Genomic DNA, 22,222 nt, shown 5'->3' with positions numbered 1-22,222 from the left:
TGGTGCCGCTGTGACCCGCTCCGCTCCGGCAGGCTACACCACACTGGGCGGCGGGCCGCGCGTCGGCCAGCTGCTGCAGGCCGCCTGGAACCTGACGGACGTGTGCCGCTTCAAGATCCTGCTGCCGCCCGCCGAGCCCAAGAAGGTGTGTGGCACGGGCGCCTCTCCGCTGGCGGGCCGGTGCTGGAGGCTGCCGCGCCGCGCGTCGCGGGTTCGGCGTCTGCTCCTGGTGTAGCGAAGGACGTGGTGTCGCTAGGGTCCCAAAGACAGGGTCACTCGAAGAGGATTGGAGCTCAGTAGGCATCCCCGCTGTGTGCACGTTGATGCGGCCTGCCCCATAGCCGCTCCGATCTCTAGCGACAGCCGCCGCCGGGGGCTGTCAGCCGAGGGCTCGCTTCCTCTCGCTGTCGGAACTTCGGGCCAGTCTCGGTCAGCGCCTGCCGCGGCCGTCTGGTCCGGCTGGCGCCCGACCTGACGCGGCGTGTCTCCTCCGCCGCAGCCGGCGCTGCGCGAGGGTCAGCTGAAGACCAAGGAGGCGGCCGACCGCAACGACATGCCGCCGCCGCCCAGCCCGGCCAGCTCCACCTGCTCGGACGCCAGCGGCTCGGCTTCCACCGGACCCGTGCCCAGTCAGTCTGACGTCTGCCGCCTCCTCTGTCCGTCCGCCTGCCTGTCTGTCGATGTTGTGTGTCTGTCTGCTGTGGTCGCCCACGTTCTGCAGGCATCTCTGTCGCTGGTCGGCTTCACCGCCGTCTGGCTCGGTGTTCGCCTGCGTGTCAGCGACGAGAAACAGGCGAGCCTTCTCAGTGATTGTGCGGCAAGTTCACGCTCCCGCCATGACAGTGCGCTGCTCGCTGCGTGTCCGAGCGATGGCTGGAGGCGTCGCCCGCGTGCGTGACGGGCCGCCGCTCCGTCTCCGCTCGTCGGCCGGCCGCCCTGACCGGCTGTGTGCCCGCCGCCGACAGAGCGGGCGCGGCGTTCGGCGCCCAAGAGCAGCGCCGAGCGCAAGGACGAGGAGGAGTGGTGCTTGGCCGATGTCATCTTCATCGAGGAGAGCAAAAACATCCCTTACGGTGCGTCCAGCGCCGCCCAGGGGGGGGGGGGGGGCGGTCCATGCGCCGCCGTACAGTTCAGGGGTTGTGTGCTGGGGTTGGACGGTCTGTACAGAATGTGGAGTAATGTCTCACGTAAGCGGGGTTGCTGTCCCACTACCCACAAAGTCACTAGAACCAGACGCCAGAGGAAGGTGGTTTTCAGCCCGTCGCCGTAAACTGTCGGGCTGCGCCCCCTGAATCTTAAATGCTGTCAGCCAGTCTAAAACCATACATCCCCCAACCACTAATGCGCGTCCAAGACACCCAACACACCGAACACCTTAGCGGCCCGTTCTCTCGCTGTCGGCGTCAGCGCTGTGCCTGTTGTGACCCTCGCGCGCTGGCGTCGCAGGCAAGGTGCTGAAGATCGACGGCCCGTACGCCGTGGTGTACTTCTGCCAGGGCCGCGAGGCGCCGGCCACCGACGACCCGCTGGTCATGCTGAACGAGTCGCGACTCTGCAGGAAGGACGAGCTCATGGTGAGGCTGCGGCGGGGTGGGCGCCAGGCCGGTGTGCTGGCGCATGCCGGCCGGGAGTGAGGTGTGGGAGGGTCGAGGGGATGGCCCCCGGACCATCAGCCGCCGTCGGCCGGTGTCGAGACTGGCGGACACGGCGGCATGACTCGCCCCGGGTGGCCCCGATCGCCCTCGAAGCCGGAGTTAACGCTGGGCCGGATGGAGCCGATGTCTCCGGGAGCGTTGCCGCCGGGTCACCGGAATGACGTACCACCTCGGCCGCTAGTGACGCGCCACCGCCGTCCATCACCAGGTCATCAAGCCCGGCTCGCCGCCGCGCGTGCCAGAGTGCTTCCAGAAGCTGCCGAAAAAGATCGCGCTGCCCAGCTCGCTCCAGGTGCTGACGTACGCCGTCGACGGCAAAGGTGAGCGCGTGCTGCTGGCCAAGCCTCCCCGCTTCGCGGCGGCGTCCCGCTGGTCTGAGCTTCACCGCAGGGACTCGTGCGCCAGGGTGGGGGGGGGGGGGGACGAGGCGACTGAACCTCGCGGCTGTCCCGCACCCACGTACGCCGTGGCGGGCGTACAGACACAGACGTTTTTTCCGTTTCACTTGACTTCCGCGTTCGTACGTCTTCGCATGCCACGGGTCCTACCCAGGCGCGGGCCGCTTCCGTTGTCGGTGACGGTGGCCAGTCGGCTGCGCTGTTGCCGTGGACCGAACGCCGCTCCGTCTGTGCGTCGGCTGGCCCTCCCTTACCGTGTCCGGACCCGCCCAGGTCTGCACTGTATCGTGGCGAGCGGCGGCAGGCTCAGCTACAACGTCTACAGCCTGGTCAGCAGCAAGCCGGACTCGGAGTGCGTGCTGCCGACCGAGGCGGACATCTTCTGCGGTCGCCAGCCGGCCGCCATCTCGCTCCGCACCACCGGCGAGGTGGGTGCGGGGTGCGGGGGGGACGAGGTCACGGCCTCTGGCCGACGGACGGCAGCGGCGGCGCTGAGGCGTGGGGCTGGGAGCAGCCCTGTTGGGGTCAAGTCTGGTCAGCCGGAGCGGTGCATTGGTGGGCTCGACGCATGGCGAGCCATGGTGATGGGTAATCAGGACGGAACAATCAGGACGCGACTTCTTGCTGTGACCAAAGGCTTTCGTCTTTTTGTGTAGGATCTGTGGCCACAGCTGGGAAAGCGGTATCGATTACCCAGGCTTCTCTGGAACGCGACAGGCAGTAAAAGAGGCAGTAATCAGGCGTCTCTGTCTGTGGCGGGCCATGCGGTGACTGCACTGTGCATGTGGGTAACCGGGTGACGAACGCTGCAGGCGGACCAGGTGACGCTGCTGCTGGACGGCAACTCGACCGTGTACCCGCTGAACAAGACATGCACCGAGAACTCGATTCGCGACCCGCTGACCTTCGACCTGATGCCGCTCAGGTCAGCCCCCGCCCTCTCCTCCGGGAGCGGGGCGTGCCGAGGCCGCTGCCGGCGCCGGCCGGCTGAGGGAGATTGACGCTTGGTGAAGGAGTGGCGCGCCGTATTCTGGCATATCACGCGGGGGTTCATTGTTCGGTGTGTGCCGAGTGCTCGGAATTTCGGAGGGAAGGGGAGGGAACGTTAATTGATCGCCCGTTTCTGATGGAGGTGGTGCAACTGTGTGGCGGGATTTAGCGGATAAAATCCCCGACGGGGGGGGGGGGGGGTCTTTAGGGCAAGTCATCAAGCTGCGATCTCCTGGCGACCGCATCCGTCCACTGTCCGTCCGACTGTCGGCGCCGGTCGCCTCTGACCGGACCGCCGCGGCGCCCTCCGGCAGATGCCTGGCGCTTGGCAGCCACCACCTGCCGTTCGTGGCGCCGCACCAGAAGACGACCGTGGCGCTGGCCGTGCTCGTGGTGGACGCGCAGATCCTGATGCCGAAGATCCTCCGCTGCGACCTGGACGCCGTCACCCAGCTGCTTCACACGCTCACGCAGGACATCAGTGAGTTCGAGTGACGGCGGCCGGCCGGAGCGCACTGGCAGGCATGGCTGGTGCGCGACGCGGCTTCGCACCGTCGCCTTGGTCGGGTGAAAGGTGTTGGACTCGGAAGCCAGTGGCGTCAGCTTGGCGCGAGTCCTGGGGCGTGCGCGGCGTGGTTTAGCCGGACCGGCGTGGGAATGTCAGCTAGAGACTGGCCAGGGAGGGGCGATTTGGAACGGCGCGGCCATGCCCCACCGCTGTACACCGAGAGAGATATGTATGTCGCTCCGTCAGGCTAAAGATACCGGAGGCTAACTTATACCATGAGCTGGAACGGCGGAATATGCGTGGAGGGCTCGGGATGCTAGCAAGTTCCACGTGGGACGTAATTCGGTCCAAGGCCACCCATGTGTACCGTTCGGGGTACATTTCTATTAAAAAGTATCATTTGTCGCTCGGAGAAAATCCAGCCCGCATGTTCTCTACGGATGTGCGCGTACTCTCATCGTACGCCATCGGGCGTGGTGTGTGTCCGGCGGCAGCGGTGCGCGTCTGAGGGCTGCCCCAGACCTGATCCGGGCCGGCGCCGCCCGCCGCTCGAGCCGTCGTGTCCGGCCCACGAGCTGACGCAGGCCGGCCCGCTCCGGCAGAGTCACCCGTCACGCAGGCCACCATCCAGCAGCTGATCTCGGAGCGCTGCGACGGCAACCGCAACATCATCCACGCCTGCGTCTCCATGTGCTTCCCCACCACCAACAAGGAGGGCGCGCAGGGTGAGTGAGCCCGGCCGGTCGGCGCGAACGGTGTCCACGTGCTCTCGGGACGGCGGCGTGCTCCTGTTCTAAGATGGGACGTTCAGTTGTGTTGTGTCCGTTTTTCGTGTGCAAGTTTCGAGTTCTTATTTGTGCCAACGATGTGGCTTCAGCCGGTGAACAGCTGTTATGAAAGCTTCTCATAGCAGATGGCTAACTTTTGATTTGCAAGCTGAACTCGCGCGCTTTTGGCATCTCGTGCCAACACCATATGAGGATGTAATGCGAGTATGTTTTATCCTCCCCCCCCCCCCCCCACATGCTCGTCATTTGTCTTTTGTCTTGTGACGTGGGACGAAAACATGTTGAAGCTTTTAGCAGTGGATATGTTTGACATGTGCTATGAACGTATACGGGAATAACGTGACGCGTAGCCGTGCTGGGGCGCAAAATGGAAAGATATGTGTGTTGTTGCGGTTACATAATATCCAACCTCGGTCGCTCGTGCCATTGGGTGGCCTAACTTGTGTGTGTGTGTGCGATGACACATGCCATCCAAGTCGACCTGTGCACAGTTGCTGGAGTCCCTGGTCGCGCTCCCGGCAGCACCTGACGTTGTCACGCATCCCTCCTCAGACGGCTCGTCCGGCAGCGGCGGCGGCGGCGGTGGTGGCGGAGGCGGCGGCGCAGGCGTCGGCGGAGGCGTTGGCGCCGGCGCGGCCGCCGCCAGCTCCAGCGTCATGAGCTACGAGCCGACGTTCGAGTCGTACTCGGCCAGCCGCAGCCAGACCATTCGCGACTTCATCCGCCGCTCGTCCAACATCGTCAGGAGCATCAGTGAGTCGCCGGCCGGCGCTGGCCGCTGGCTCAGGCCACCGGCCCGAGCTTGGCGGCGAGCCGGCGCCGCAGCCGCTCCGACGCTGATGGCCGACAGCATCGCGCGGCCGGCTGCTGCCGGGGCAGATGTCGGTATCAGTTCGGCTGCATAACTTTGGGCAGTGTCCGTACTTCATGGAGGAGCCCATTCCGAACGTGTGTGCTTCAAAATGGCCGTTTTGTCGCTTTTCAGAGCTCGTTCTGTTTCCTTGCTCCTGGTCGTGCTGCATGCAGCTGTATGAACGAGAAAGAGAATGTATCTGTTTGATCCAAATTCCAGCAGCCGGATGGCGACCCCAGTTTAAGGAACAGTATGTTGCCAGTAGCGGTGTATCCACGTATGGTAGTCGTTCTAGATGCATGACTGTCGAACAAGAGATGATAGCAGTCCAGTGAGTAGACGAGTGGGGAAGGTGTAGTGTTTTATGCTGTAGTGATGATGGGATGCTGTGGGAGGAATGCTCTATTGCATGCATGTTGTGACGTGGACCCGGCACCCCATGATGAGAAGAAAAACCACAGCAGGCATGTCGACGGCAGGTACCCCGTATGTTACAAGTGCGCAGGTAGCGATGTGGATGGTGTGGTATCCGCCGGGCGCGGTGTAGCGTCCGCAGCATCCGTCCGTGGCGGCACGGCAGCAAAATCAGCTGTCTGGCTGAGTCGTGACGGCGGCCGCTGCTGCAGTCGCTAGGGGCCGTCGCGAGGCCGTGTAGCACCATACAAACAGGCACCGCGCCGGCAGCTCAGCACGCGGTGGGGGGTGGGAGCGCGCGTGCGGACACTGCGCCTCAGCACCCCGGGGTGGGCGGTGACCGCGCCCGGCGCCAGTGTCCGTGTGCCGGGCGCTGACGGCGCCTGTGGCGGCAGGCGCCGTGTCGGGCCAGGGCGGCCTGCTGGTGGCGACCGGTGGCGCCGAGCAGCACGACCCGGCCGGACTCGAGCGCGAGGAGGTCTACAGCGACGAGTTCCCGCAGCTGGGGCGCGCCGTCACGGCCGCTGACATGCCCTGGCCGCCGGAGCCCATCGACCCGCACAGCGGCGATGACGAGCCGGCCGGCGGCGGCGGCGGCGGCGGTGGCGGCGGCGGCAGCGGCGGGGGCGGCGGCGCCGGCGCCTCCACCTCCAGGCAGATCGGTCAGTGCGGCCGGTCGGCAGCCGGCACCGGCGATGTTAGCTTAGAGAGGCACGGTGGCTGTACGGCGGTGTTGTGTAGAGCTGACGGGTACACAGACGGCGGGCTGCATGATCTAGAAACCCGCGCGCTATGGAAACGCATGGTCCATGATTGTACCGCGAGATGCCGGAAAGGTCACGACCATGTATTGGTCATGATCAAGTATTGATTGGCCGGCCGCTGACATGCACTGGCCGTCATGATCAAGCGTTGATCATGACCAAGACATGATCAAGTATTGGTAAATGACACTGGTGGCGAGGAACCTTCTGCAGTCCTACTTCCGACCGTTACAATCCGAATAGTGTGGTGCTGAGGCGACACGGCCGCCGTGGCGCTGCCGTCTGACCCCGCGCGTCCGCCAGGCCCCAGCATGCCGACCATCCTGACGGACCCGGGCGAGCGCAAGGCGAGCGCGCACAAGGCGCTGTGGCGCCTGTGCGAGAGCGCGGTGCTGGCGCCCTACCTGCGTCAGCTGCTGTGCGGCCGCGACGTGCAGGGCTACACGCCGTTCATGCAGGCGGTGTGCGGCCGCGCCTACCGCGCCGCCATCCAGCTGCTCGACACCGCCCAGCGCATCGCCAAGGTGAGCCGGCCGACGGGCCCCGCAGTCGGCGCGGGCACACCCGCCCGCGCAGCCGTGGGTTGGTGTTCAGGGTCGAATGAGACCCAACTTCGTTCGACTTTGTGTGACGAAGCAGAGCTTGTTGCCCGCAGGCTGGACTCACCGCCGAGGTACAGTTTCAGCTTAGTTGACGGCCTGCTGTCGTGCCCGTTTATCAGAACTGCAAAGGACACCTTTCGCGTCCCGTAGTATTGTTTTCCCTGCTAGGCCGACTCTTATCTCAGGTCGGTACGCTGGTCGGAACAAGCCATGCGTGCTGTGAAGCTGGGACGAACCGCCCGTTGGGTTGCAAAACCACTCCATGAAACAATCGTTTGTGTTGCCGTCCACGACTGCAGCAGCTTTCCGCGTTGAAGTGCGAGCGCTTTTATTTGGAAAATCCACTGTTTTATGTTTGGCGACCTTGTAACGTAGCTAAGCTCATGACAGCGGGTCTGGCCGCGCTGCTGGCCCGAGTCTCTCGCATCCCCTGATCCTCCACGCCACTGCTGCCGGCAGGAGCACTCGAGCGACGCTGAGGGTTACCAGCACGTACTGCAGTCGATGATATACCCGGCCGGTAGCTCCGCCGACGACAACCCTCTGTACGTGCTCTGCTGCAACGACACATGCAGCTTCACCTGGACGGGCGCCGAGCACGTGCACCAGGTGAGAGCCGGAGTCAGGAGAAGGCCGGAGGCGGGCGGAGAGGCGCTACCCCCGTCGGAGGCGGCGCCGGGGCCGGCCGGACGCCTCGTCAGTCGGCACCACGATGTGGTGTTGTGCCATGTCCTAGCGTGACACCGCGACGTCATGTAAATGTGTGGTGCTGTTTTGGGGCGCTGTGATTGGCGGCGGAAAAGAAGCTAGCTTGGTTGTGGAACGGTGATGAACAGCGAGGCTTGTGTTAATGAGATGGTAGTGGTTTCAGAGTGTGCACCACGCGGACCTTTCCCGATGGTCGAAACGCTGCTGCATGCGATACATTACAGGTCAACGGTAGATACGACATAATCGCCACGTTCGCCGATTAAATCACAAACGCTTGTCCTGCTCCATTCGAATTAAACTGATGCTCACATGTGGTTCTGTTAAACACGATCACGCCCCGGGTCTTCCTCCGGTGCTGCGGAGGGGGCTGCGCCCGGCGGCCGAGCCGAGCTCGTTGCGCGTGGCGTGCCGCCGGTGCCCTGACTCTCGGTGCCGCTGCAGGATATCTTCGAGTGCCGCACCTGTGGTCTGGTGGGCTCGCTCTGCTGCTGCACCGAGTGCGCCCGCATCTGCCACAAAGGGCACGACTACAGGGTGAGTGCGTCGGGGAACAACACAACAGCGCAGCACGACCAATCAGCTGGCGGCGGGGACCGACGGTTCTCGCCTTATTGGGGGGTACAGCTCGGTGCTGCTGAAACATGGACAGTCAACGGACGGCCGCTGCTTGTATGTTGTGTTTATACGCGGGCTGTTGTAAATTACGGAGCTTTATCATCGGGTGTGTGCAACCAGTTGCAGTCATGTTTTTCGACTCACGTGGTGAAGTGCGCGTTGCTGATACAGTACTTGTGTGGCTTGTCCGTCATCGCTCAGTCCGCTCGGAAACTAAACGCACGCTGCGTCTTGGCAGACCAGCGCGACGCGCTGGGCGTGGCGGGACCTTTTGGCCACAAACGGCCAGTCGTTCATACCAATCGAATATAATGTGTTTGCTGCTTGTAGCTGGCATGCATTTTTTGTTGCATCGAAACACGCGGGCGCTGGCGTCGATCAGCCCGTTCTGGGCCTGGGCCGGCTGCGCCGGGCGCCGCGACTCCGCCCCAGCGCGGCTGGTATGACCGACGCGGCGCCGCGCACTGCGGACGCCACCGGCTGACGTACTCCCCCCCCCCCCTCCCTCCCCCCCCCCGCCTGCGCCCGTGTCCAGGTTAAGAACACGTCACCGTCGGCGTACTGCGACTGCTGGGAGAAGTGCAAGTGCAAGACGCTGATCAGCGGAGACCAGGGGCCGCGCTGTGAGCTGCTCTGTCGCCTGGTGGACGAGACCGACCTGTCCAGCCACACCAACGCCCGGTACGTCAGCTGACCTGACCTGCCCCCCCCCCCCCCTCACCAGTCCCGTCGCTCCGCATGCGCTTGGTAACTCGCCACGGCATCCGTACGGTACCGGACCATTATTCGTTTGTTGTTAATGTATTTGTTCTTCATTTATTCACGTTTCGTTCATTAATTCGAACCATTCAGTTTTATTCATTCTTTTTCGTTTATTTACGTATCATTCGTGCACTTGATCTATTTCTTTTTCATTTCTTTTTTTCCTCCATGTATTGTTGTTTCATTTGTTGGAGTGACGCAATAACGACGCTGATAGCGGTTGCCGCCAGATTCATAACAACCATAGTCATCGTCAGGTGGTATTCCACATCGATATTACGGGTTGCCAGACGGATTATTCGTGTTTTTCCTCGATTGTTGCACTGTTAAGCATGTTGTGGCACATGGCTCGTGCCACGTTCCGTAGGTCTGGAGGCTATGTGCCTTGATTACTGGAGGTGTTAAGTGAAACGTGCTGTCGTTGCCATTGTAACTTCCTGCTGCTTGTTGTGGCCGTCAGACGGTGCTCGTGGCATTGTGCTGTCCTCGCGTGAGTCGTGCTGGCCACCGTGACCTGACCGTCTCCCGGTGCGGCCGGCAGAGGGGAGAACATCCTGCTGTTCCTGGTGCAGACGGTGGGCCGCCAGACCCAGGAGCAGAAGGTGTACCGGCCGCGGCCGCGCGCCGCCTCCTCCGTCCGCAAAACGGCCGAGCTCGGTATGCTGGTCGGGCCGCCTGACGCCGGCCTCAGCTCGGGGAGCGCACCGGTACTGGGGGTGGGAGGCAGAGCCGTCTGGCAGCGCGAGCCGCTGAGCTCCGGCGGCGCTCCGGGCTCGGTGGCCCCGCTGCTGTCCGCGCGCTCCGCCGCCGTGATCTCACCCTATGCGCAGTTAAATGACAGTATATCATTTGCTTCACGGGGCGACCGAAATAGCCGCTCGTTTGTCGCGGCGGCTGCCTGTCGGCTGCCAACTGCAGACTCGTATCGTGTCACGCCGTCGCGTGAGATCGCGACGGGCGGCTGGCTCGGACGCGGCGGTGACGTGTGCCCGCCGCCGCTGCAGACCTGGAGAGGCCCGACCACGACCTGGAGCCGCCGCGGTTCGCCCGGCGCGCGCTCGGCACCCTGCTCAAGGACTGGCCGGCCGCCAGCGCCATGATCAACACAGGTCCGTACGCCGTGTGGGGCCGCCGCCGGCCTCGCCACAACGGTGGTCGGCCTGTGGGCCGTGTTTGTCGCGTGGTGCGGGGCGACCGAGGGGTTGTATTCGTGCTGCGTCGCAGGCCGGCCTCGCTGGACCGTGCTCGTCACAGCGCCTCGCTCGCAGTTTGTCGGTGAGACCCTGACGCGGTCTCCGGCACGTTGGCCGCCCAGCGGCCGTGATGGTCGACGCCGGCCGAGCGCCGCTGACGTGTGGTGCCGGCCGTGTGGCAGGTAGCAGCAGCGCAGCCAGCACGGCGGCCGCCGGTCAGCTGGGGCAGACGGGCACCACGCTGCTCGACAAGTTCGTCCACTGCCTGCTCGTGAAGTGCTCCGTGGAGGTACGTTGGAGCGGCGCCGGCGCGAGCAGACGGGACTCGCCGGCCGCAGTCGCTCCGGCTGGCACTGACGAACGTCTCGCGGTCATTCGCTCACTGATTAATGTTCACTGTTCTCAATGTACAACTTACAGCTGCTCTGTCGCAACTACCCCTTGTTGGTCCTTCCACTACCACTTGATGAATATGATTTGTCCGAACCAACGAAATAGCCGGTTAACGTCCCGTTTCCCGAACAGCAAGTGGTTGACAAAGCCACTCTGGAAGTGCCAGCACAAAAATTCGATGCTTTGCTTATGGATATATCGGTAGATCCGTGCGTTCATGTGATGTCCTTTATTCGGCGCATGCCGAATTAAAAGCAACATCTGAACGAATTGCACACTCCGGTACAAGTACGTAAAAGCCCAATCAACACAAAAGGAGAGCGATAAAAGCTGAGCATTAAGCTGGCAAACGTACCAGCAGAAAAAACTGGCCTCACATCCTGCCTCGTGCTCGCCGTCGTGTGCCTACCTGGAGCAGCGACCTGGCTGCTGAGCCCCGCACCCCGCCCTGACCCGGCGCTGTCCTGTGTCGCGTCAGATGCTGAACGTGCTGCTGACGACGCTGATCCGCGAGATGCGCAGCCAGCCGGAGGTGGCGACGGCCGTGGCGCGTCGCTTCGTCCGCTCCGTCGCCAGGATCTTCGTCATCCTCAGCGTGGAGACGCCCCCCAGCGGCGTCAAGAAGAAGAGGTGGGTGCTGAGACCTGAAGCCACTGTTCATGTCGGCTGCTAAATTGCTAGTGTTTTGCGTTGCACATGATGGGTTGTCATGTGCTCTGCTGCCTTCGTCACTATCTCGCCATCTGCTCGTCGATCAGTGAACCAGGCTGCTGCTTTCTTATGTCGTCATGGGGTCTTCGGTACTTTTTTCCATTTGCCTTATGTAATCGCATTGCAAACGATCGGCTGCCTGGGCCGCCCGGCTGTGTGGTTGTGCCGACTGACGAGTGCCGCTGTCGCTGACGGGCGTCCCTTTGGCCGGCAGCTCTGGCACCAGTACGATCCAGCGATGTCGGCTGGTGTTCCACAGTCTGCTGACGCCGGCTGTCGAGGAGCTCTGCCAGACGGCCATCAGTTTGATCGCGCCTGTGCGCATGGGCGTGGCGCGGCCGACGGCGCCCTTCCAGCTGGCGCAGAGCGGGCAGGAGGCGCTGCACGGCTCCGAGGAGCTGTTCGCCGTAGACCCGATCGTGGCCAGCGCGCCGGCCGGCGGCGCGGCAGCGGCGGCGGCGCGCGCGCGCAGCCCGCCGCCGGCGCTGCCGCCGCGCGCCGCCGCCGGCCCGCCGCCCACCGGCGCCGGCTCGGCCGCGGCCGGCGCCGCCGCCGCCGCCGCCGCCATGTACCAGCTCTCGCGCGAGGAGCAGGAGGAGCATGACGGTCAGTAGCGGTCGGCGGCCCGGTTTTTAGAGGAGAGGCGACGTAGACAAGAACTGTGGGTGCTGGAACGTCCACTGTTTGGATGTTTTTTTTTAATTGAAATGCATGCTGTGCTCCGTAGCAGAATTGGCAGATGGTACCTAAAGTTTGGTACCCGAGCGTACTTTTGTGCTCAATTTTCATGGTAGGCAAATGCTGTATGTTAGCTGCTGCCAATACCAGCTAATTGGCTGAGAATACTGATCTGCCGAACGCCGTCCGTCGTTGGCATTGCGCATGATCACCGATTGTTAATCGCATTGGCCACGAGTATGTTGCTGGTCACCTGATGCTCGTCCATGGCACGCACCCGCGCGTGACCGTTGCTAGTCGTCGGTCGTCGGCCACGGCGCGTGACCGGACTGCCCGTGCCCGGCAGGCGGCGGCTCGGAGCTGGAGGAGGCGGCCGACCGGGCGGACCGCGAGGAAGGCGGCGGCGAGTCGGACATGGAGCTGGACCTGCTGGCCGAGACCGAGTCGGACTCGGACGACAACCAGTCGGCGCAGGACAACGTGTCGGGCGGCCAGCAGAGCGTGCAGACGCGCGCCACTGCTGGCTCGGACGCCGCCCTGGCCAGCATCGGCCTCTTCAGCGACGACCGCAGCGGCTCACCCTCCGAGGCTGAGGACGAGGAGGAGGACTCGGAGCAGGGCGAGACGGACGACCAGGAGACGGAGCTGTTCAGCGAGGACCAGCTGGAGCGGCGCGCGGCGGCCGGCGCGGGCGCCGCCGGCGCCGGAACCGCCAGCACGCGCGCCAACCTGACGCCGCAGAGCATGCAGTGGGCCATCCGGTCGCGCTCGCAGGAGGCGAGTTCGCGCGTGACGGGCGGCGGCAGCAGCCTGGTGTACATCGACCCGAGCGCCAGCCGCCGCTTCACCACCAGCGCCGTGCCGTCGTCGGTGCAGACGAGCGTGCCCGAGCCGGTCACCATGGCGACGACGGCCTCGTGCCTGGCGCGCGCCTTCGCGCTGGTCGTGCGCCAGATAGCCGACCTGTTGAGCACGGCGCGCGAGCGCGGCCAGCCGGACGGCCTGCTGCCGCTGGGCGCGCTGAGCGCGCTGGGCGCCGACCTGCTGGCCGCCGACTGGCCGCGGCTGCAGCTCTACCTGGACCAGCACCTCCAGCCCACCTGGAGCTGGCTGCTGGCTGTCATGGACTCGACGGAGGCGCAGCTGCGTTTCGGCCAGTCGCTGTCTCGCGCCGACCCGACGGCGCCGGCCGCGCCGGCCGCCGGCGGGCCGGGCCCGGCGCGGAAGGAGCGCGGCCGCGCCGGCGTCACGTTCGCCGACCACCAGACGGCGCGCCGCGACTTCCTCACCTACTGCCTGTCGCTGATGCGCTCGCACAACGGCGAGCACGCCGAGGCGCTGCCCGTCATCGACATCGCCGCCCTGCGCCACGTGGCGTATGTATTCGACGCGCTGATCTACTACATGCGCTCGGGCTCGGAGGCCAAGGTGGGGCCCGAGTCGGCGGCCGACCGACTGCTCGACCTGGAGCCGGCCGACGAGACCGAGAACGACGACAACTCGGAGTCAGACGTGACCAATAACAACCCGGCGCCGATGGAGACGGACTCGGTGACGGACGACGACTCGCAGCTGTCGGCGGCTTCGGCGCCGGACAGCCGCGTGCGCCGCCACCCCTTCTTCCAGCGCTCGGACTCGACGCTGTTCGTGGGCGCGCCGCAGCCGGACCCGTTCGCCGGCTCACTGTCCGAGGTGCTGCCGCTGGCCGAGCGGCCGCACCTGCTGCAGCCGACGGCGCGCCGCGAGGACCTGTTCGGCATCCCGCCGGCGGCGCCGAGTGCCGGCCCGCCCGGCCGCGCCCACCCGCTGCAGGGCGTGCCCACGCACCTGGGGCTGGCCTCGCCGTCAGGCGAGCTGGCCGCTGGCGGCGCCAGCTTCAGGCCAAGCGCCGGCGCCGGCGGCGCGCGCACCGCCTTCTCGCCGCGCGCGCGCGCCGAGCCAGAGCTGCTCAACGAGGGCCTGGGCCACGTGGACCGGCTGCTGGAGGCGGGCCCGGCGGCGCTGCAGCCGCCGGCCGACGGCGACCAGCCGCAGAACCTGTCGACGCGGCCGGCCGAGGAGGGCGCGCCTCCGCAGCGGGCGCCCATCATCGTATCGCCCAAGAAACCGGCCGACGGCGAGCGGCAACCGGTCAAGAGCGTCATCGTGCGCGTCGGCGCCATGATGGTGCACATCGACAAGGAGAGCGGCGCGGCGGCGGACGGCGCGCGGCCCGGCCCGTCCGGCCAGGCGGCGCCGGCGGAGACGGGCGGGTCCGGCGCGCCGGCCGCCGACGCCGGCGTCTCGCAGGACATGCTGCTCGGCCGCTGGCATCTGCTGCTCGATCTGTTCGCGCGCGTGTTTATCGATGACGTGGGCCTCGAGCAGGGCTCGGTCATCTCGGAGCTGGGTGGCTTCCCCGTTAAGGAATCCAAGTTCCGGCGCGAGATGGAGAAGTTGCGCACCTCGCAGCAGCGCGACATCGTCTTCAACAAGATGGAGCGCGAGCGCGCCCAGCTCATCACGCAGACGTTCAAGGAGCTGAACACGCAGTACAGCAACAACAGCCGGCGCAGCACGGTCTCGCACCCGCCGCTGGCCTTCAGCCGCGTCAAGGTCACCTTCAAGGACGAGCCGGGCGAGGGGACGGGCGTGGCGCGCAGCTTCTACACGGCCATCGCCGAGGCGCTGCTGCAGCCCAAGCCGCTGCCGAACCTGGAGAGCTGCCAGATCGTGCAGCTCGGCAAGACGTACGCCTTCTCGTCGTACCACCACAAGTACAAGAGCAGCCGCGAGTCATCGCAGCAGCGACTGGCGCGCGGCCGCGAGGGCCGGCGCACGCTCTCGTGCGACGCGCGTCCCTTCACGCCCGGCCAGCTGAGCGACGCGCGCTCCAACGATCACCTGTCGCCGCACCTGCAGCAGCTGGGCGCGCGTCTGTACCCGCGCGTGCGCGCGCTGCGCCCGCACCAGGCGCAGAAGGTGACCGGCATGCTGCTGGACCTGTCGCCGGCGCAGCTGCTGCTGCTGCTGGCGTCGGAGGAGACGCTGCGCCAGCGCGTCGAGGAGGCGGTCGACATCCTGCACAGCCACAGCCGCGAGGCGGCCGCGTCCGAGTCGCTGCTCGGCGACAAGGCGCGCCCGAAGGCGGCGGCGCGCCAGGCGAGCGAGGAGGAGGCGACCGAGGAGCGCGACGCCTCGCCGCTGTTCTACTGCCCGGGCAAGCGCGGCTTTTACGCGCCCTGGCTCGGCCGCGCCACGCCCGAGCGCATCAACGCCTTCCGCAACGTGGGCCGCATCATGGGCTTGTGCCTGCTGCAGAACGAGCTGAGTCCGATCTCGATGTGCCGTCATGTGTACAAATACCTGCTGGGCCGGCCGGTGCGCTTCCACGACCTGGCCTTCTTCGACCCGGCCATCTACGAGTCGCTCCGGCAGCTGGTGGTCGACGCCGAGACCAAGGGCGACAAGGATGGACTCTTCTCGGCACTTGATCTCACGTTCAGGTCGGCAGACGGGCGGCTTAGTGGCTGTTGATGGTTGGGGACGGGTAGGCTGGCATCTAACCGTCGAATTCGTCAACCTGTGTGCGACTTAATTCAGTTACAGCATAATGCAATCACGTCAAAGGCCGAATATTGACAGACTGAAATGCTGGTGCAGCATAGCTGAGCAGGTGATGCGAATGATTCTCAATGCGTTTGGTTGTGTCCACTGACTAAGTAAGATTCTCAGAATGCATATCAGATTCCTGATGTTCGCCTTAAATGGAGCGGGTGCAGACTCTTGACTGTTCACGTAAACTCGGTCGCATGTCACCACCTGTGCCGTCGCCGCGTCGCTGCCGGCGTGGCCGTCGTCTTACCGAGCCTTGCTGACGGGCCCCGCAGCATTGACCTGTGTCCGGAGGAGGGCGGCTGCACGGTGGACCTGGTGCACCGCGGCGCCGAGATCGAGGTCACCTCGCAGAACGTCTACGACTACGTGCGCCGCTACGCCTTGCAGCGTATGGTCAAGTGCCAGCAGAAGGCGCTGGAGGTGAGGTGGCGCCGCCGGCCGCCGGACCGTGCGCCGCGCTCGGCGGTTGGGCGCAGCGCCACTCGTGTATGGTGTGTGGGATGCGTCGTGGCTGGCGCTGAAACTGACGGCAGCTGACAGAGAAGTGTGCCCTTAAGGCTAGCGGTGTCCGGTGGCCATAGATCTCACGTGTTTGGGCACTCTTGGCCCTGGTTTGGGGATGGCTGACTGGGCACCGCGTTGCCCTCTCCGTCGTCGATTTTGTTTTTTTCTGCCGGCTTGGCAGACTCCGTTGGGCCCGTGTCATCTACTCTCGCGCTGACTGCCCGGCGTCGGTGCGGCACCCGGGCGGGGCTGACCGGTGGCTGGCTGACGCCCGCAGGCGCTGCGCTCGGGCCTGCTGGATGTGCTGCCGCAGTCGGTGCTGGACCCGCTGACGGCCGAGGACCTCCGCCTGCTTGTCAACGGCGTCGAGGACATCTCGGTGCCGACGCTCATCTCCTACACCAGCTTCAACGACGAGAGCGGCGAGGCCGGCGAGCGGCTGGTGCGCTTCAAGCGCTGGCTGTGGCAGATTGTCGAGAAGATGACCAAGCCCGAGAAGCAGGACCTGGTGCGTACCAAACTTCCGCTTTGGCACGCGGGCGCCGGTGCATGGCGAACACTTGGTTCCCAATGGGCGGGGAGGGCCATGGTGACTTTGACGGTGTCTCAAATCGAGCAAGGGGAGGCGGTCAGCAGACTGGCGTGTAACGAGGTAGCATGCTCCATCCACTTGACGCAGAATGGACTGAAGCAGTTTCGTCCGAGGCGGGGTAGTCCGTGTTACAGCGCCTTGCTCTATTGATACGGATCTTGCCATCCAAGTCTGCTTGTGTCGATCACTCGCACCTAACTTTATAGCACCCTCTCGCTCCATTTGACGGCGCAGGATGACTGCCGCACGTTCTCACTCCCCTGCTCGAACGCACTCTTGGCTGTTCCGGCCCTGTGTGGTGCCGCCTATCTGCTCGCATGCACCACTGGCCGCGCCGGCGTCTGACCTGACCCCCCGGCGCCTCAGGTGTACTTCTGGACGGGCTCGCCGGCGCTGCCTGCCAGCGAGGACGGCTTCCAGCCCATGCCGTCTGTGACGATCCGACCGGCCGACGACCACCACCTGCCGACGGCCAACACCTGCATCTCGCGCCTCTATGTGCCGCTCTACTCCAGCAAGCTGATCCTGCGCTCCAAGCTGCTGCTCGCCATCAAGACCAAGAACTTTGGCTTCGTGTGAGCGCGCGCCATGCGGCGGCCGCGCGTCGGCCGCCGCCGCGCGCCGTCATTCCGACGTGCTCCGCTCTGTGTTGTCTCGTGCGCGTTGGTGTGTGTTCTGTGACCTCTGTGCGCGGCCGGCGTGACCGGCGCCGCCGTCGGCGCGCGGCGCGCCCGCCGCCCCGCCGTGCCCTCTGCGGTGGATGTTACTCGCGGTCGCGGTGTCACTCGTGTCTCAGGCCCTAAGAGCCTCGCCCCGGGCGAGCGAAATCGACGGCGGCAAACAATAGGACACTTTTCCGGTTATTATTTGTTTCACAACCTTCATATTAAAAACGGGAGCTGGACAGGCTACGTGAACGGGTTCTACGGCGGAGCGACGTGGAGGGCGCGAGGCCCGGTCGCGGGGCGCCGAAGGGACCACGGCAGGCGACGGGGACGGGGTCCGACACGACACGTCGGCCCGCTGACTAGCACTGGTCTTACGACTAAGGCACGTAGTCTGTACACGGGCGGGGCGCGCCCCGCCGACACACTTGATTCGCTGATCCAGAGGTACTCTGTTCGCCGGTGAGGCGCGCCTAGCACGGGCGTTTGTAGCGAGTCCCCAGGACCTGACGCGGCACACTGACGCTCGCGGCGGCCGCGCCCGCCTGGCGGCCGCCCGCTGCGCCGACCACTGCTGGGCCCGCGCGCGCGAGCCTACTTGCTGACGTGCCGGTTGACGGCCGGGCGGGCGGCGTGCGCGGCGCGCTCGCTGCCGGCGCGGGAGGCGCGCGGCAGGGTGGCGCCGGCCGGCGCGCTGTTCAGCCGCTCCAAGTCGCGGAGCAGTCGCACCGACGCCTCCTCAGCCGGCGACCGTTTGGCCTCGTCGGAGCTGAGACTGGTGGAGCTGGCCACCGGCGATGCGGCGTCGTCGCACGTCACCTGGAGGCCACGGCAGGGGAGAGGGCGCCGTCAGCTAGCAGGGCTCACCTGGGCCGGCGCGCTGTCAGACAGCTGACGGCGCGCCGGTCGGCCACCGTATAGGCTGACCCGCAAGACAATGCACAGACAGCTTGTCAGTCGGCCGCAATTCATCAGTTATGGCTGAAAAGATGATGGGGGAGGCACGTGACGCAGACTCAACACCTCCCGGCGCTAAATTGCGCATCATCTTACATCGAGTCGCTGCCGCGCGCCGCATGCTGACGCCAATGGGCAGATATCGGTAACTGAACCCGTCTGCCAACCCCGCCGGGAATCTCTTTTGCATGAGCACTCGGCGAGTCGGGCGGTGCCGGAAGGGGCCTCAAGGATGCTGACGTGATGGTCGAGGCTGCGCATGACGTCAGCGACTCGAGAAAATAAACAGGATTTGGCATCCCCAAGATAATTAAGAAAAAAGAAGACGAAGCATTGGGGAAATTGGACGGTTCCTAATGTTCAAATATTTGACGGGTGTGTCAACAGCTGCCGTTAGCGGGCCCCATCGTTCAAGCCGGCCCTGTGGGCTTGCCAAAACATTGAAGTGGCTGTCCGTAACATACATTTCGCTTCCAATGGTGTTTGAAGCAATGTACATCCTGCATACATGATACCGGATTGATTCGGCAGTAACACGCCTTCGATTGCAGTCTGGGGGTCTTGGTGGTTGAGACAGTTTACATTCTACATACCACAATATTGAATTGCTACGGCAGCATAACGGCCTTAACTGCGGTTAAGAGCGGGGGGGGGGGGGGTCTTCTTCATCGACTGGCTGGACGGACCTGAAGCTGGTTCACAGTGCAAGTGCGAACCCAACGGTGTCATGCTAACGCAACCGAATCGTTCCACACACACCAATAATCCCCCCCCCCCAAAAAAAGAGTTATGACTAGCATTCCAAATCAGCCGAGCTTTCAGGGCAGCTCCATCTCTGCCCGGGGAGTCGCTGAGCCCACCTCGACCGTGCCGCGGCCGGTCCAGCGACACCACTGCTGGTCAAGCTATGATCCCTACCGATCTAGCTATGATCCTTGTCGATCCGGCCATGATCCTTGCTGGTCCAGGTATGATTACTGCCGATCTAGCTATGGTTCCTTCTGATCCAGCCATGATCCCTGCTGATCGAGCCATGATCCTTGCCGGCCCAGCTATGATTCCTGCCAACCAAGCCATGATCCCTACCGACCCAACTGTCATCCCTACCGACCCAGCTATGATCCCTGCGGACCCAGCTATGAGCTCGGCCGACCCAGCCGTCACTCCTGCTGACCCAGCTATGATCCCTGCCGACCCAGCTATGATCCCTGCCGACCCAGCTATGAGCCCGGCCGACCCAGCCGTCACTCCTGCTGACCCAGCTATGATCCCTGCCGACCCAGCTATGATCCCTGCCATTGTCATCCCTGCCGACTCAGCCGTCACCCCTGCCGACCCAGTTATGATCCCCGCCGACTCAGCCATGATCCCCGCCGACCCAGCTGTCACCCTTGCTGACCCAGCTATGATCCCTGCCGACCCAGCTATGATCCCTGCCGACCCAGCTATGATCCCCGCCGACCCAGCCGTCACTCCTGCTGACCCAGCTATGATCCCTGCCGACCCAGCCGTCACCCCTGCCGGTCTAGCAATGATTCCTGCCATCGCCATCCCTGCCGACTCAGCCGTCACCCCTGCCGCCCCAGCTGTCACCCCTACCGACCCAGCTATGATTCTTGCTGACCCGGCTGTCACCCTGCTGACCCAGCTGTCACCCCTACCGACCCAGCTATGAGCCCTGACAGCCCAGCTATGATCCCTACCAACCCAGCCATCACCCCTGTTGACCCAGCTATGATCCTTGCTGACCCAGCTGTCACTCCTGCTGACCCAGTTGTCATCCCTACCGACCCAGCTATGACCCCTGCCGACACAGCTATGATCTCTGCCGGCCCAGCCGTCACCCCTGCTGACATAGCTATGATCCCTACCAACCCAGCCATCACCCCTGTTGACCCAGCTATGATCCTTGCTGACCCAGCTGTCACTCCTGCTGACCCAGCTGTCATCCCTATCGACCCAGCTATGACCCCTGCCGACCAAGCTATGATCTCTGCCGGCCCAGCCGTCACCGCTGCCGGTCCAGCTATGATCACTGTCGACCCAGCCGTCACCCCTGCCAACCCAGCTACGATCTCTTCCGATCCAACCATCACCCCTGCCGACACAGCTATGGCCGCTGCCGACCCAACCGTCACCCCTGCCGACCTTGTCCCGGACGGCGTCGCGCTCCTCGATGACCTGCAGCTCGCCGACCAGCAGCTGCACGTGGTCGAGCAGCTCGCGGTTGTGCAGCAGCAGCTGGTGTGCGCGCGCCTGCGCCTCCAGCCGGGCGGCCGTCTCGGCCTGCAGCTGATCCCGCACCAGGTGCACCTGAGCCAGCGCCGCCTGCGTCTGCTGCTGCTGCTGCACCAGCCGCTCCCGCATCAGCTGCAGCACGGCCGCGGGGGTCAGGGTCACCGCGGCCCTGACGGCATCGGCTCGCGGGAGTGAACGATCGCTTGTTGACAGACGCAACTGGCGGCTGATTGATGCGTCTGACTGCAGCTGACAGGTCGGGGTAAGGCAGTGTGGGTGGGGTGTGATTGATGCCAGGTTAAAGGGCGCGCAGCTGACGGGCGGCCGCTCTTCAGACAAGCTAAGTGGTGTGAATTCATGCTTTAAGGCATGATGACTTAGCTTTACTAAACGCTCACTTAAGTGCCGTTGAATCAGCAGCACGTGTGTATTAGGCGATTCAGCTCGATTTAAGTCATCTGCAAGCTGATCACCGGGCTGCCCCCTGTCTGACTCGCCTGCAGCTGGTGGTAGAGTGAGGACGAGCCCGTCAGCCGGTGGGAGGACTCGAGCGTCAGCTCGGGCCCGCAGGAGAGCGCGTCGGGCGAGAGGGTGGCCGAGCGGCGCGCGTCCACCGGGCTGGCCGGCACGCTGAGCGCCTCCAGCAGCAGGTGCCGGCGCTCGGCGGCCAGCGCCGGCAGCCGCAGCGGCTCCAGCAGCCGGCGCTCGGCCGGCGAGGCCGAGAGCCGGTCGCGCCGCGCCGGCCGCGTCCGGCCAGTCCGGCGAGCGCGCGCGCTCGGCGGCGGTTCGCGGCCGCTCCGAGGGCGACTTGGGCGGCTTGCGCGCCTCCGGCGCTGGCTCGGCCGCCAGCCGGGAACGGCAACCGTCTCCACGCTGGGCTGCTCAGAGGAGGTGTCGGTCGGCGCTGCCGGCGGGGGGAGGGGGAGGGGTCAGCGCGCCGGCGGGAGACCGCGCCGGCGGCGACGAAGGCTGAGGTCTTCTCGGCTGGAAACAGTCGAAGCCAAAGTAAATGTAAAAAGCGCGCCGAAACGCATGATTTGTTGGCAGGGTATTTTGGTGGGATGTTGGCGCGACGCCAGAGTAACCAATTGCCTTCCTCTCGCAGATGAGATGTGAGACGCGATTTAATACCCCCATGCATCTCACCCCACTCTGGCAGCGTCCCGAAAATCCGACACGGCCAGGCCCGACGCCTCCGCACGCTCGCCGAATCAGTTTGTCAAATGCAACGTAAACACCGAGTGGCGGCGCTCGTGGCCCCGTCTGGACGGGTCTAGTCTGAGGAGCTGGCGCCGGGCCTCGGCCACCCACGCGCCGTCTGCGCTGGTGGCGCCTCTCGCCACGTGCGCCCTGGACGCAGCCGCCGCCCGGTTCTGAGGCGCTACCGGACATGAAGGCGGCCAGCCGGCGCCGCCGGCGGTCATGTGATAGCCATTGTTTGACGTCACCGGCAGGCAGAAATACGGCTCGAGCCGGCCGCCCTGCCAAGAGTCTGTCCGTGTCTTCTCCGGGGACGGGCGGGTGTGGAGTTGAACTGTATGCCAGGGCTCAGCGATTGGCAACTTCGGAAGAACGAGGCTAGCAGAAGCGGCCTAAAACAAGATATTCCCGGGAGAGACAGAGAGTGTTCACTC

At 64.8% G+C, this 22,222-nt stretch overlaps 2 protein-coding genes across 2 annotated transcripts in view; one reads left to right on the top strand and one right to left on the bottom strand.

The window, feature by feature from the left end:
• Positions 1 to 17,946, top strand: part of LOC119100422 (E3 ubiquitin-protein ligase UBR5-like) — a 29,264-nt gene extending 11,318 nt beyond the window's left edge. Inside the window, exons 11-35 of the mRNA XM_037223519.1 lie at positions 33 to 145; positions 500 to 629; positions 966 to 1,073; positions 1,447 to 1,574; positions 1,864 to 1,975; positions 2,327 to 2,481; positions 2,866 to 2,978; positions 3,358 to 3,524; positions 4,154 to 4,276; positions 4,892 to 5,092; positions 6,002 to 6,268; positions 6,674 to 6,894; positions 7,432 to 7,581; positions 8,125 to 8,217; positions 8,834 to 8,979; positions 9,602 to 9,717; positions 10,065 to 10,169; positions 10,436 to 10,542; positions 11,125 to 11,276; positions 11,572 to 11,791; positions 11,933 to 11,963; positions 12,382 to 15,520; positions 15,905 to 16,052; positions 16,414 to 16,644; positions 17,095 to 17,946. Coding sequence (XP_037079414.1) covers positions 33 to 145; positions 500 to 629; positions 966 to 1,073; positions 1,447 to 1,574; positions 1,864 to 1,975; positions 2,327 to 2,481; positions 2,866 to 2,978; positions 3,358 to 3,524; positions 4,154 to 4,276; positions 4,892 to 5,092; positions 6,002 to 6,268; positions 6,674 to 6,894; positions 7,432 to 7,581; positions 8,125 to 8,217; positions 8,834 to 8,979; positions 9,602 to 9,717; positions 10,065 to 10,169; positions 10,436 to 10,542; positions 11,125 to 11,276; positions 11,572 to 11,791; positions 11,933 to 11,963; positions 12,382 to 15,520; positions 15,905 to 16,052; positions 16,414 to 16,644; positions 17,095 to 17,307 — 6,689 coding nt within the window. The 3' untranslated portion in view covers positions 17,308 to 17,946. The remainder of the gene's footprint in view (positions 1 to 32; positions 146 to 499; positions 630 to 965; positions 1,074 to 1,446; positions 1,575 to 1,863; positions 1,976 to 2,326; positions 2,482 to 2,865; positions 2,979 to 3,357; positions 3,525 to 4,153; positions 4,277 to 4,891; positions 5,093 to 6,001; positions 6,269 to 6,673; positions 6,895 to 7,431; positions 7,582 to 8,124; positions 8,218 to 8,833; positions 8,980 to 9,601; positions 9,718 to 10,064; positions 10,170 to 10,435; positions 10,543 to 11,124; positions 11,277 to 11,571; positions 11,792 to 11,932; positions 11,964 to 12,381; positions 15,521 to 15,904; positions 16,053 to 16,413; positions 16,645 to 17,094) is intronic.
• Positions 17,947 to 17,969: 23 nt separating this feature from the next.
• Positions 17,970 to 21,243, bottom strand: LOC119099983 (carboxyl-terminal PDZ ligand of neuronal nitric oxide synthase protein-like). The gene is made up of 3 exons (XM_037223101.1): positions 21,086 to 21,243; positions 20,499 to 20,720; positions 17,970 to 18,212 (listed from the first exon to the last, which is right to left on the bottom strand). The coding sequence occupies exons 2-3, from the start codon at positions 20,715 to 20,717 to the stop codon at positions 17,988 to 17,990; spliced, it is 444 nt and encodes a 147-aa protein (XP_037078996.1). The 5' UTR covers positions 20,718 to 20,720; positions 21,086 to 21,243; the 3' UTR covers positions 17,970 to 17,987.
• Between the last annotated feature and the right edge of the window lie 979 nt (positions 21,244 to 22,222).

Source organism: Pollicipes pollicipes, unplaced genomic scaffold (assembly GCF_011947565.3).
Source record: "Pollicipes pollicipes isolate AB1234 unplaced genomic scaffold, Ppol_2.1 Scaffold_4881;HRSCAF=5763_pilon_pilon_pilon, whole genome shotgun sequence".
NCBI lineage: Eukaryota > Metazoa > Arthropoda > Thecostraca > Pollicipedomorpha > Pollicipedidae > Pollicipes > Pollicipes pollicipes.
The sequence above is the reverse complement of the archived record's forward strand: the minus strand, read 5'-3'. Positions and strand labels throughout refer to the sequence as shown.

What these genes read in the sequence shown, in the direction of transcription:
- LOC119099983 (XM_037223101.1), bottom strand. Translation starts at nt 20,717, where the DNA reads ATGCGGGAGCGGCTGGTGCAGCAGCAGCAGCAGACGCAGGCGGCGCTG. An exon ending in GCGACGCCGTCCGGGACAAG is followed by an intron (nt 18,213 to 20,498) that starts GTCGGCAGGGGT and finishes CGTGGCCTCCAG; the next exon opens with GTGACGTGCGACGACGCCGC.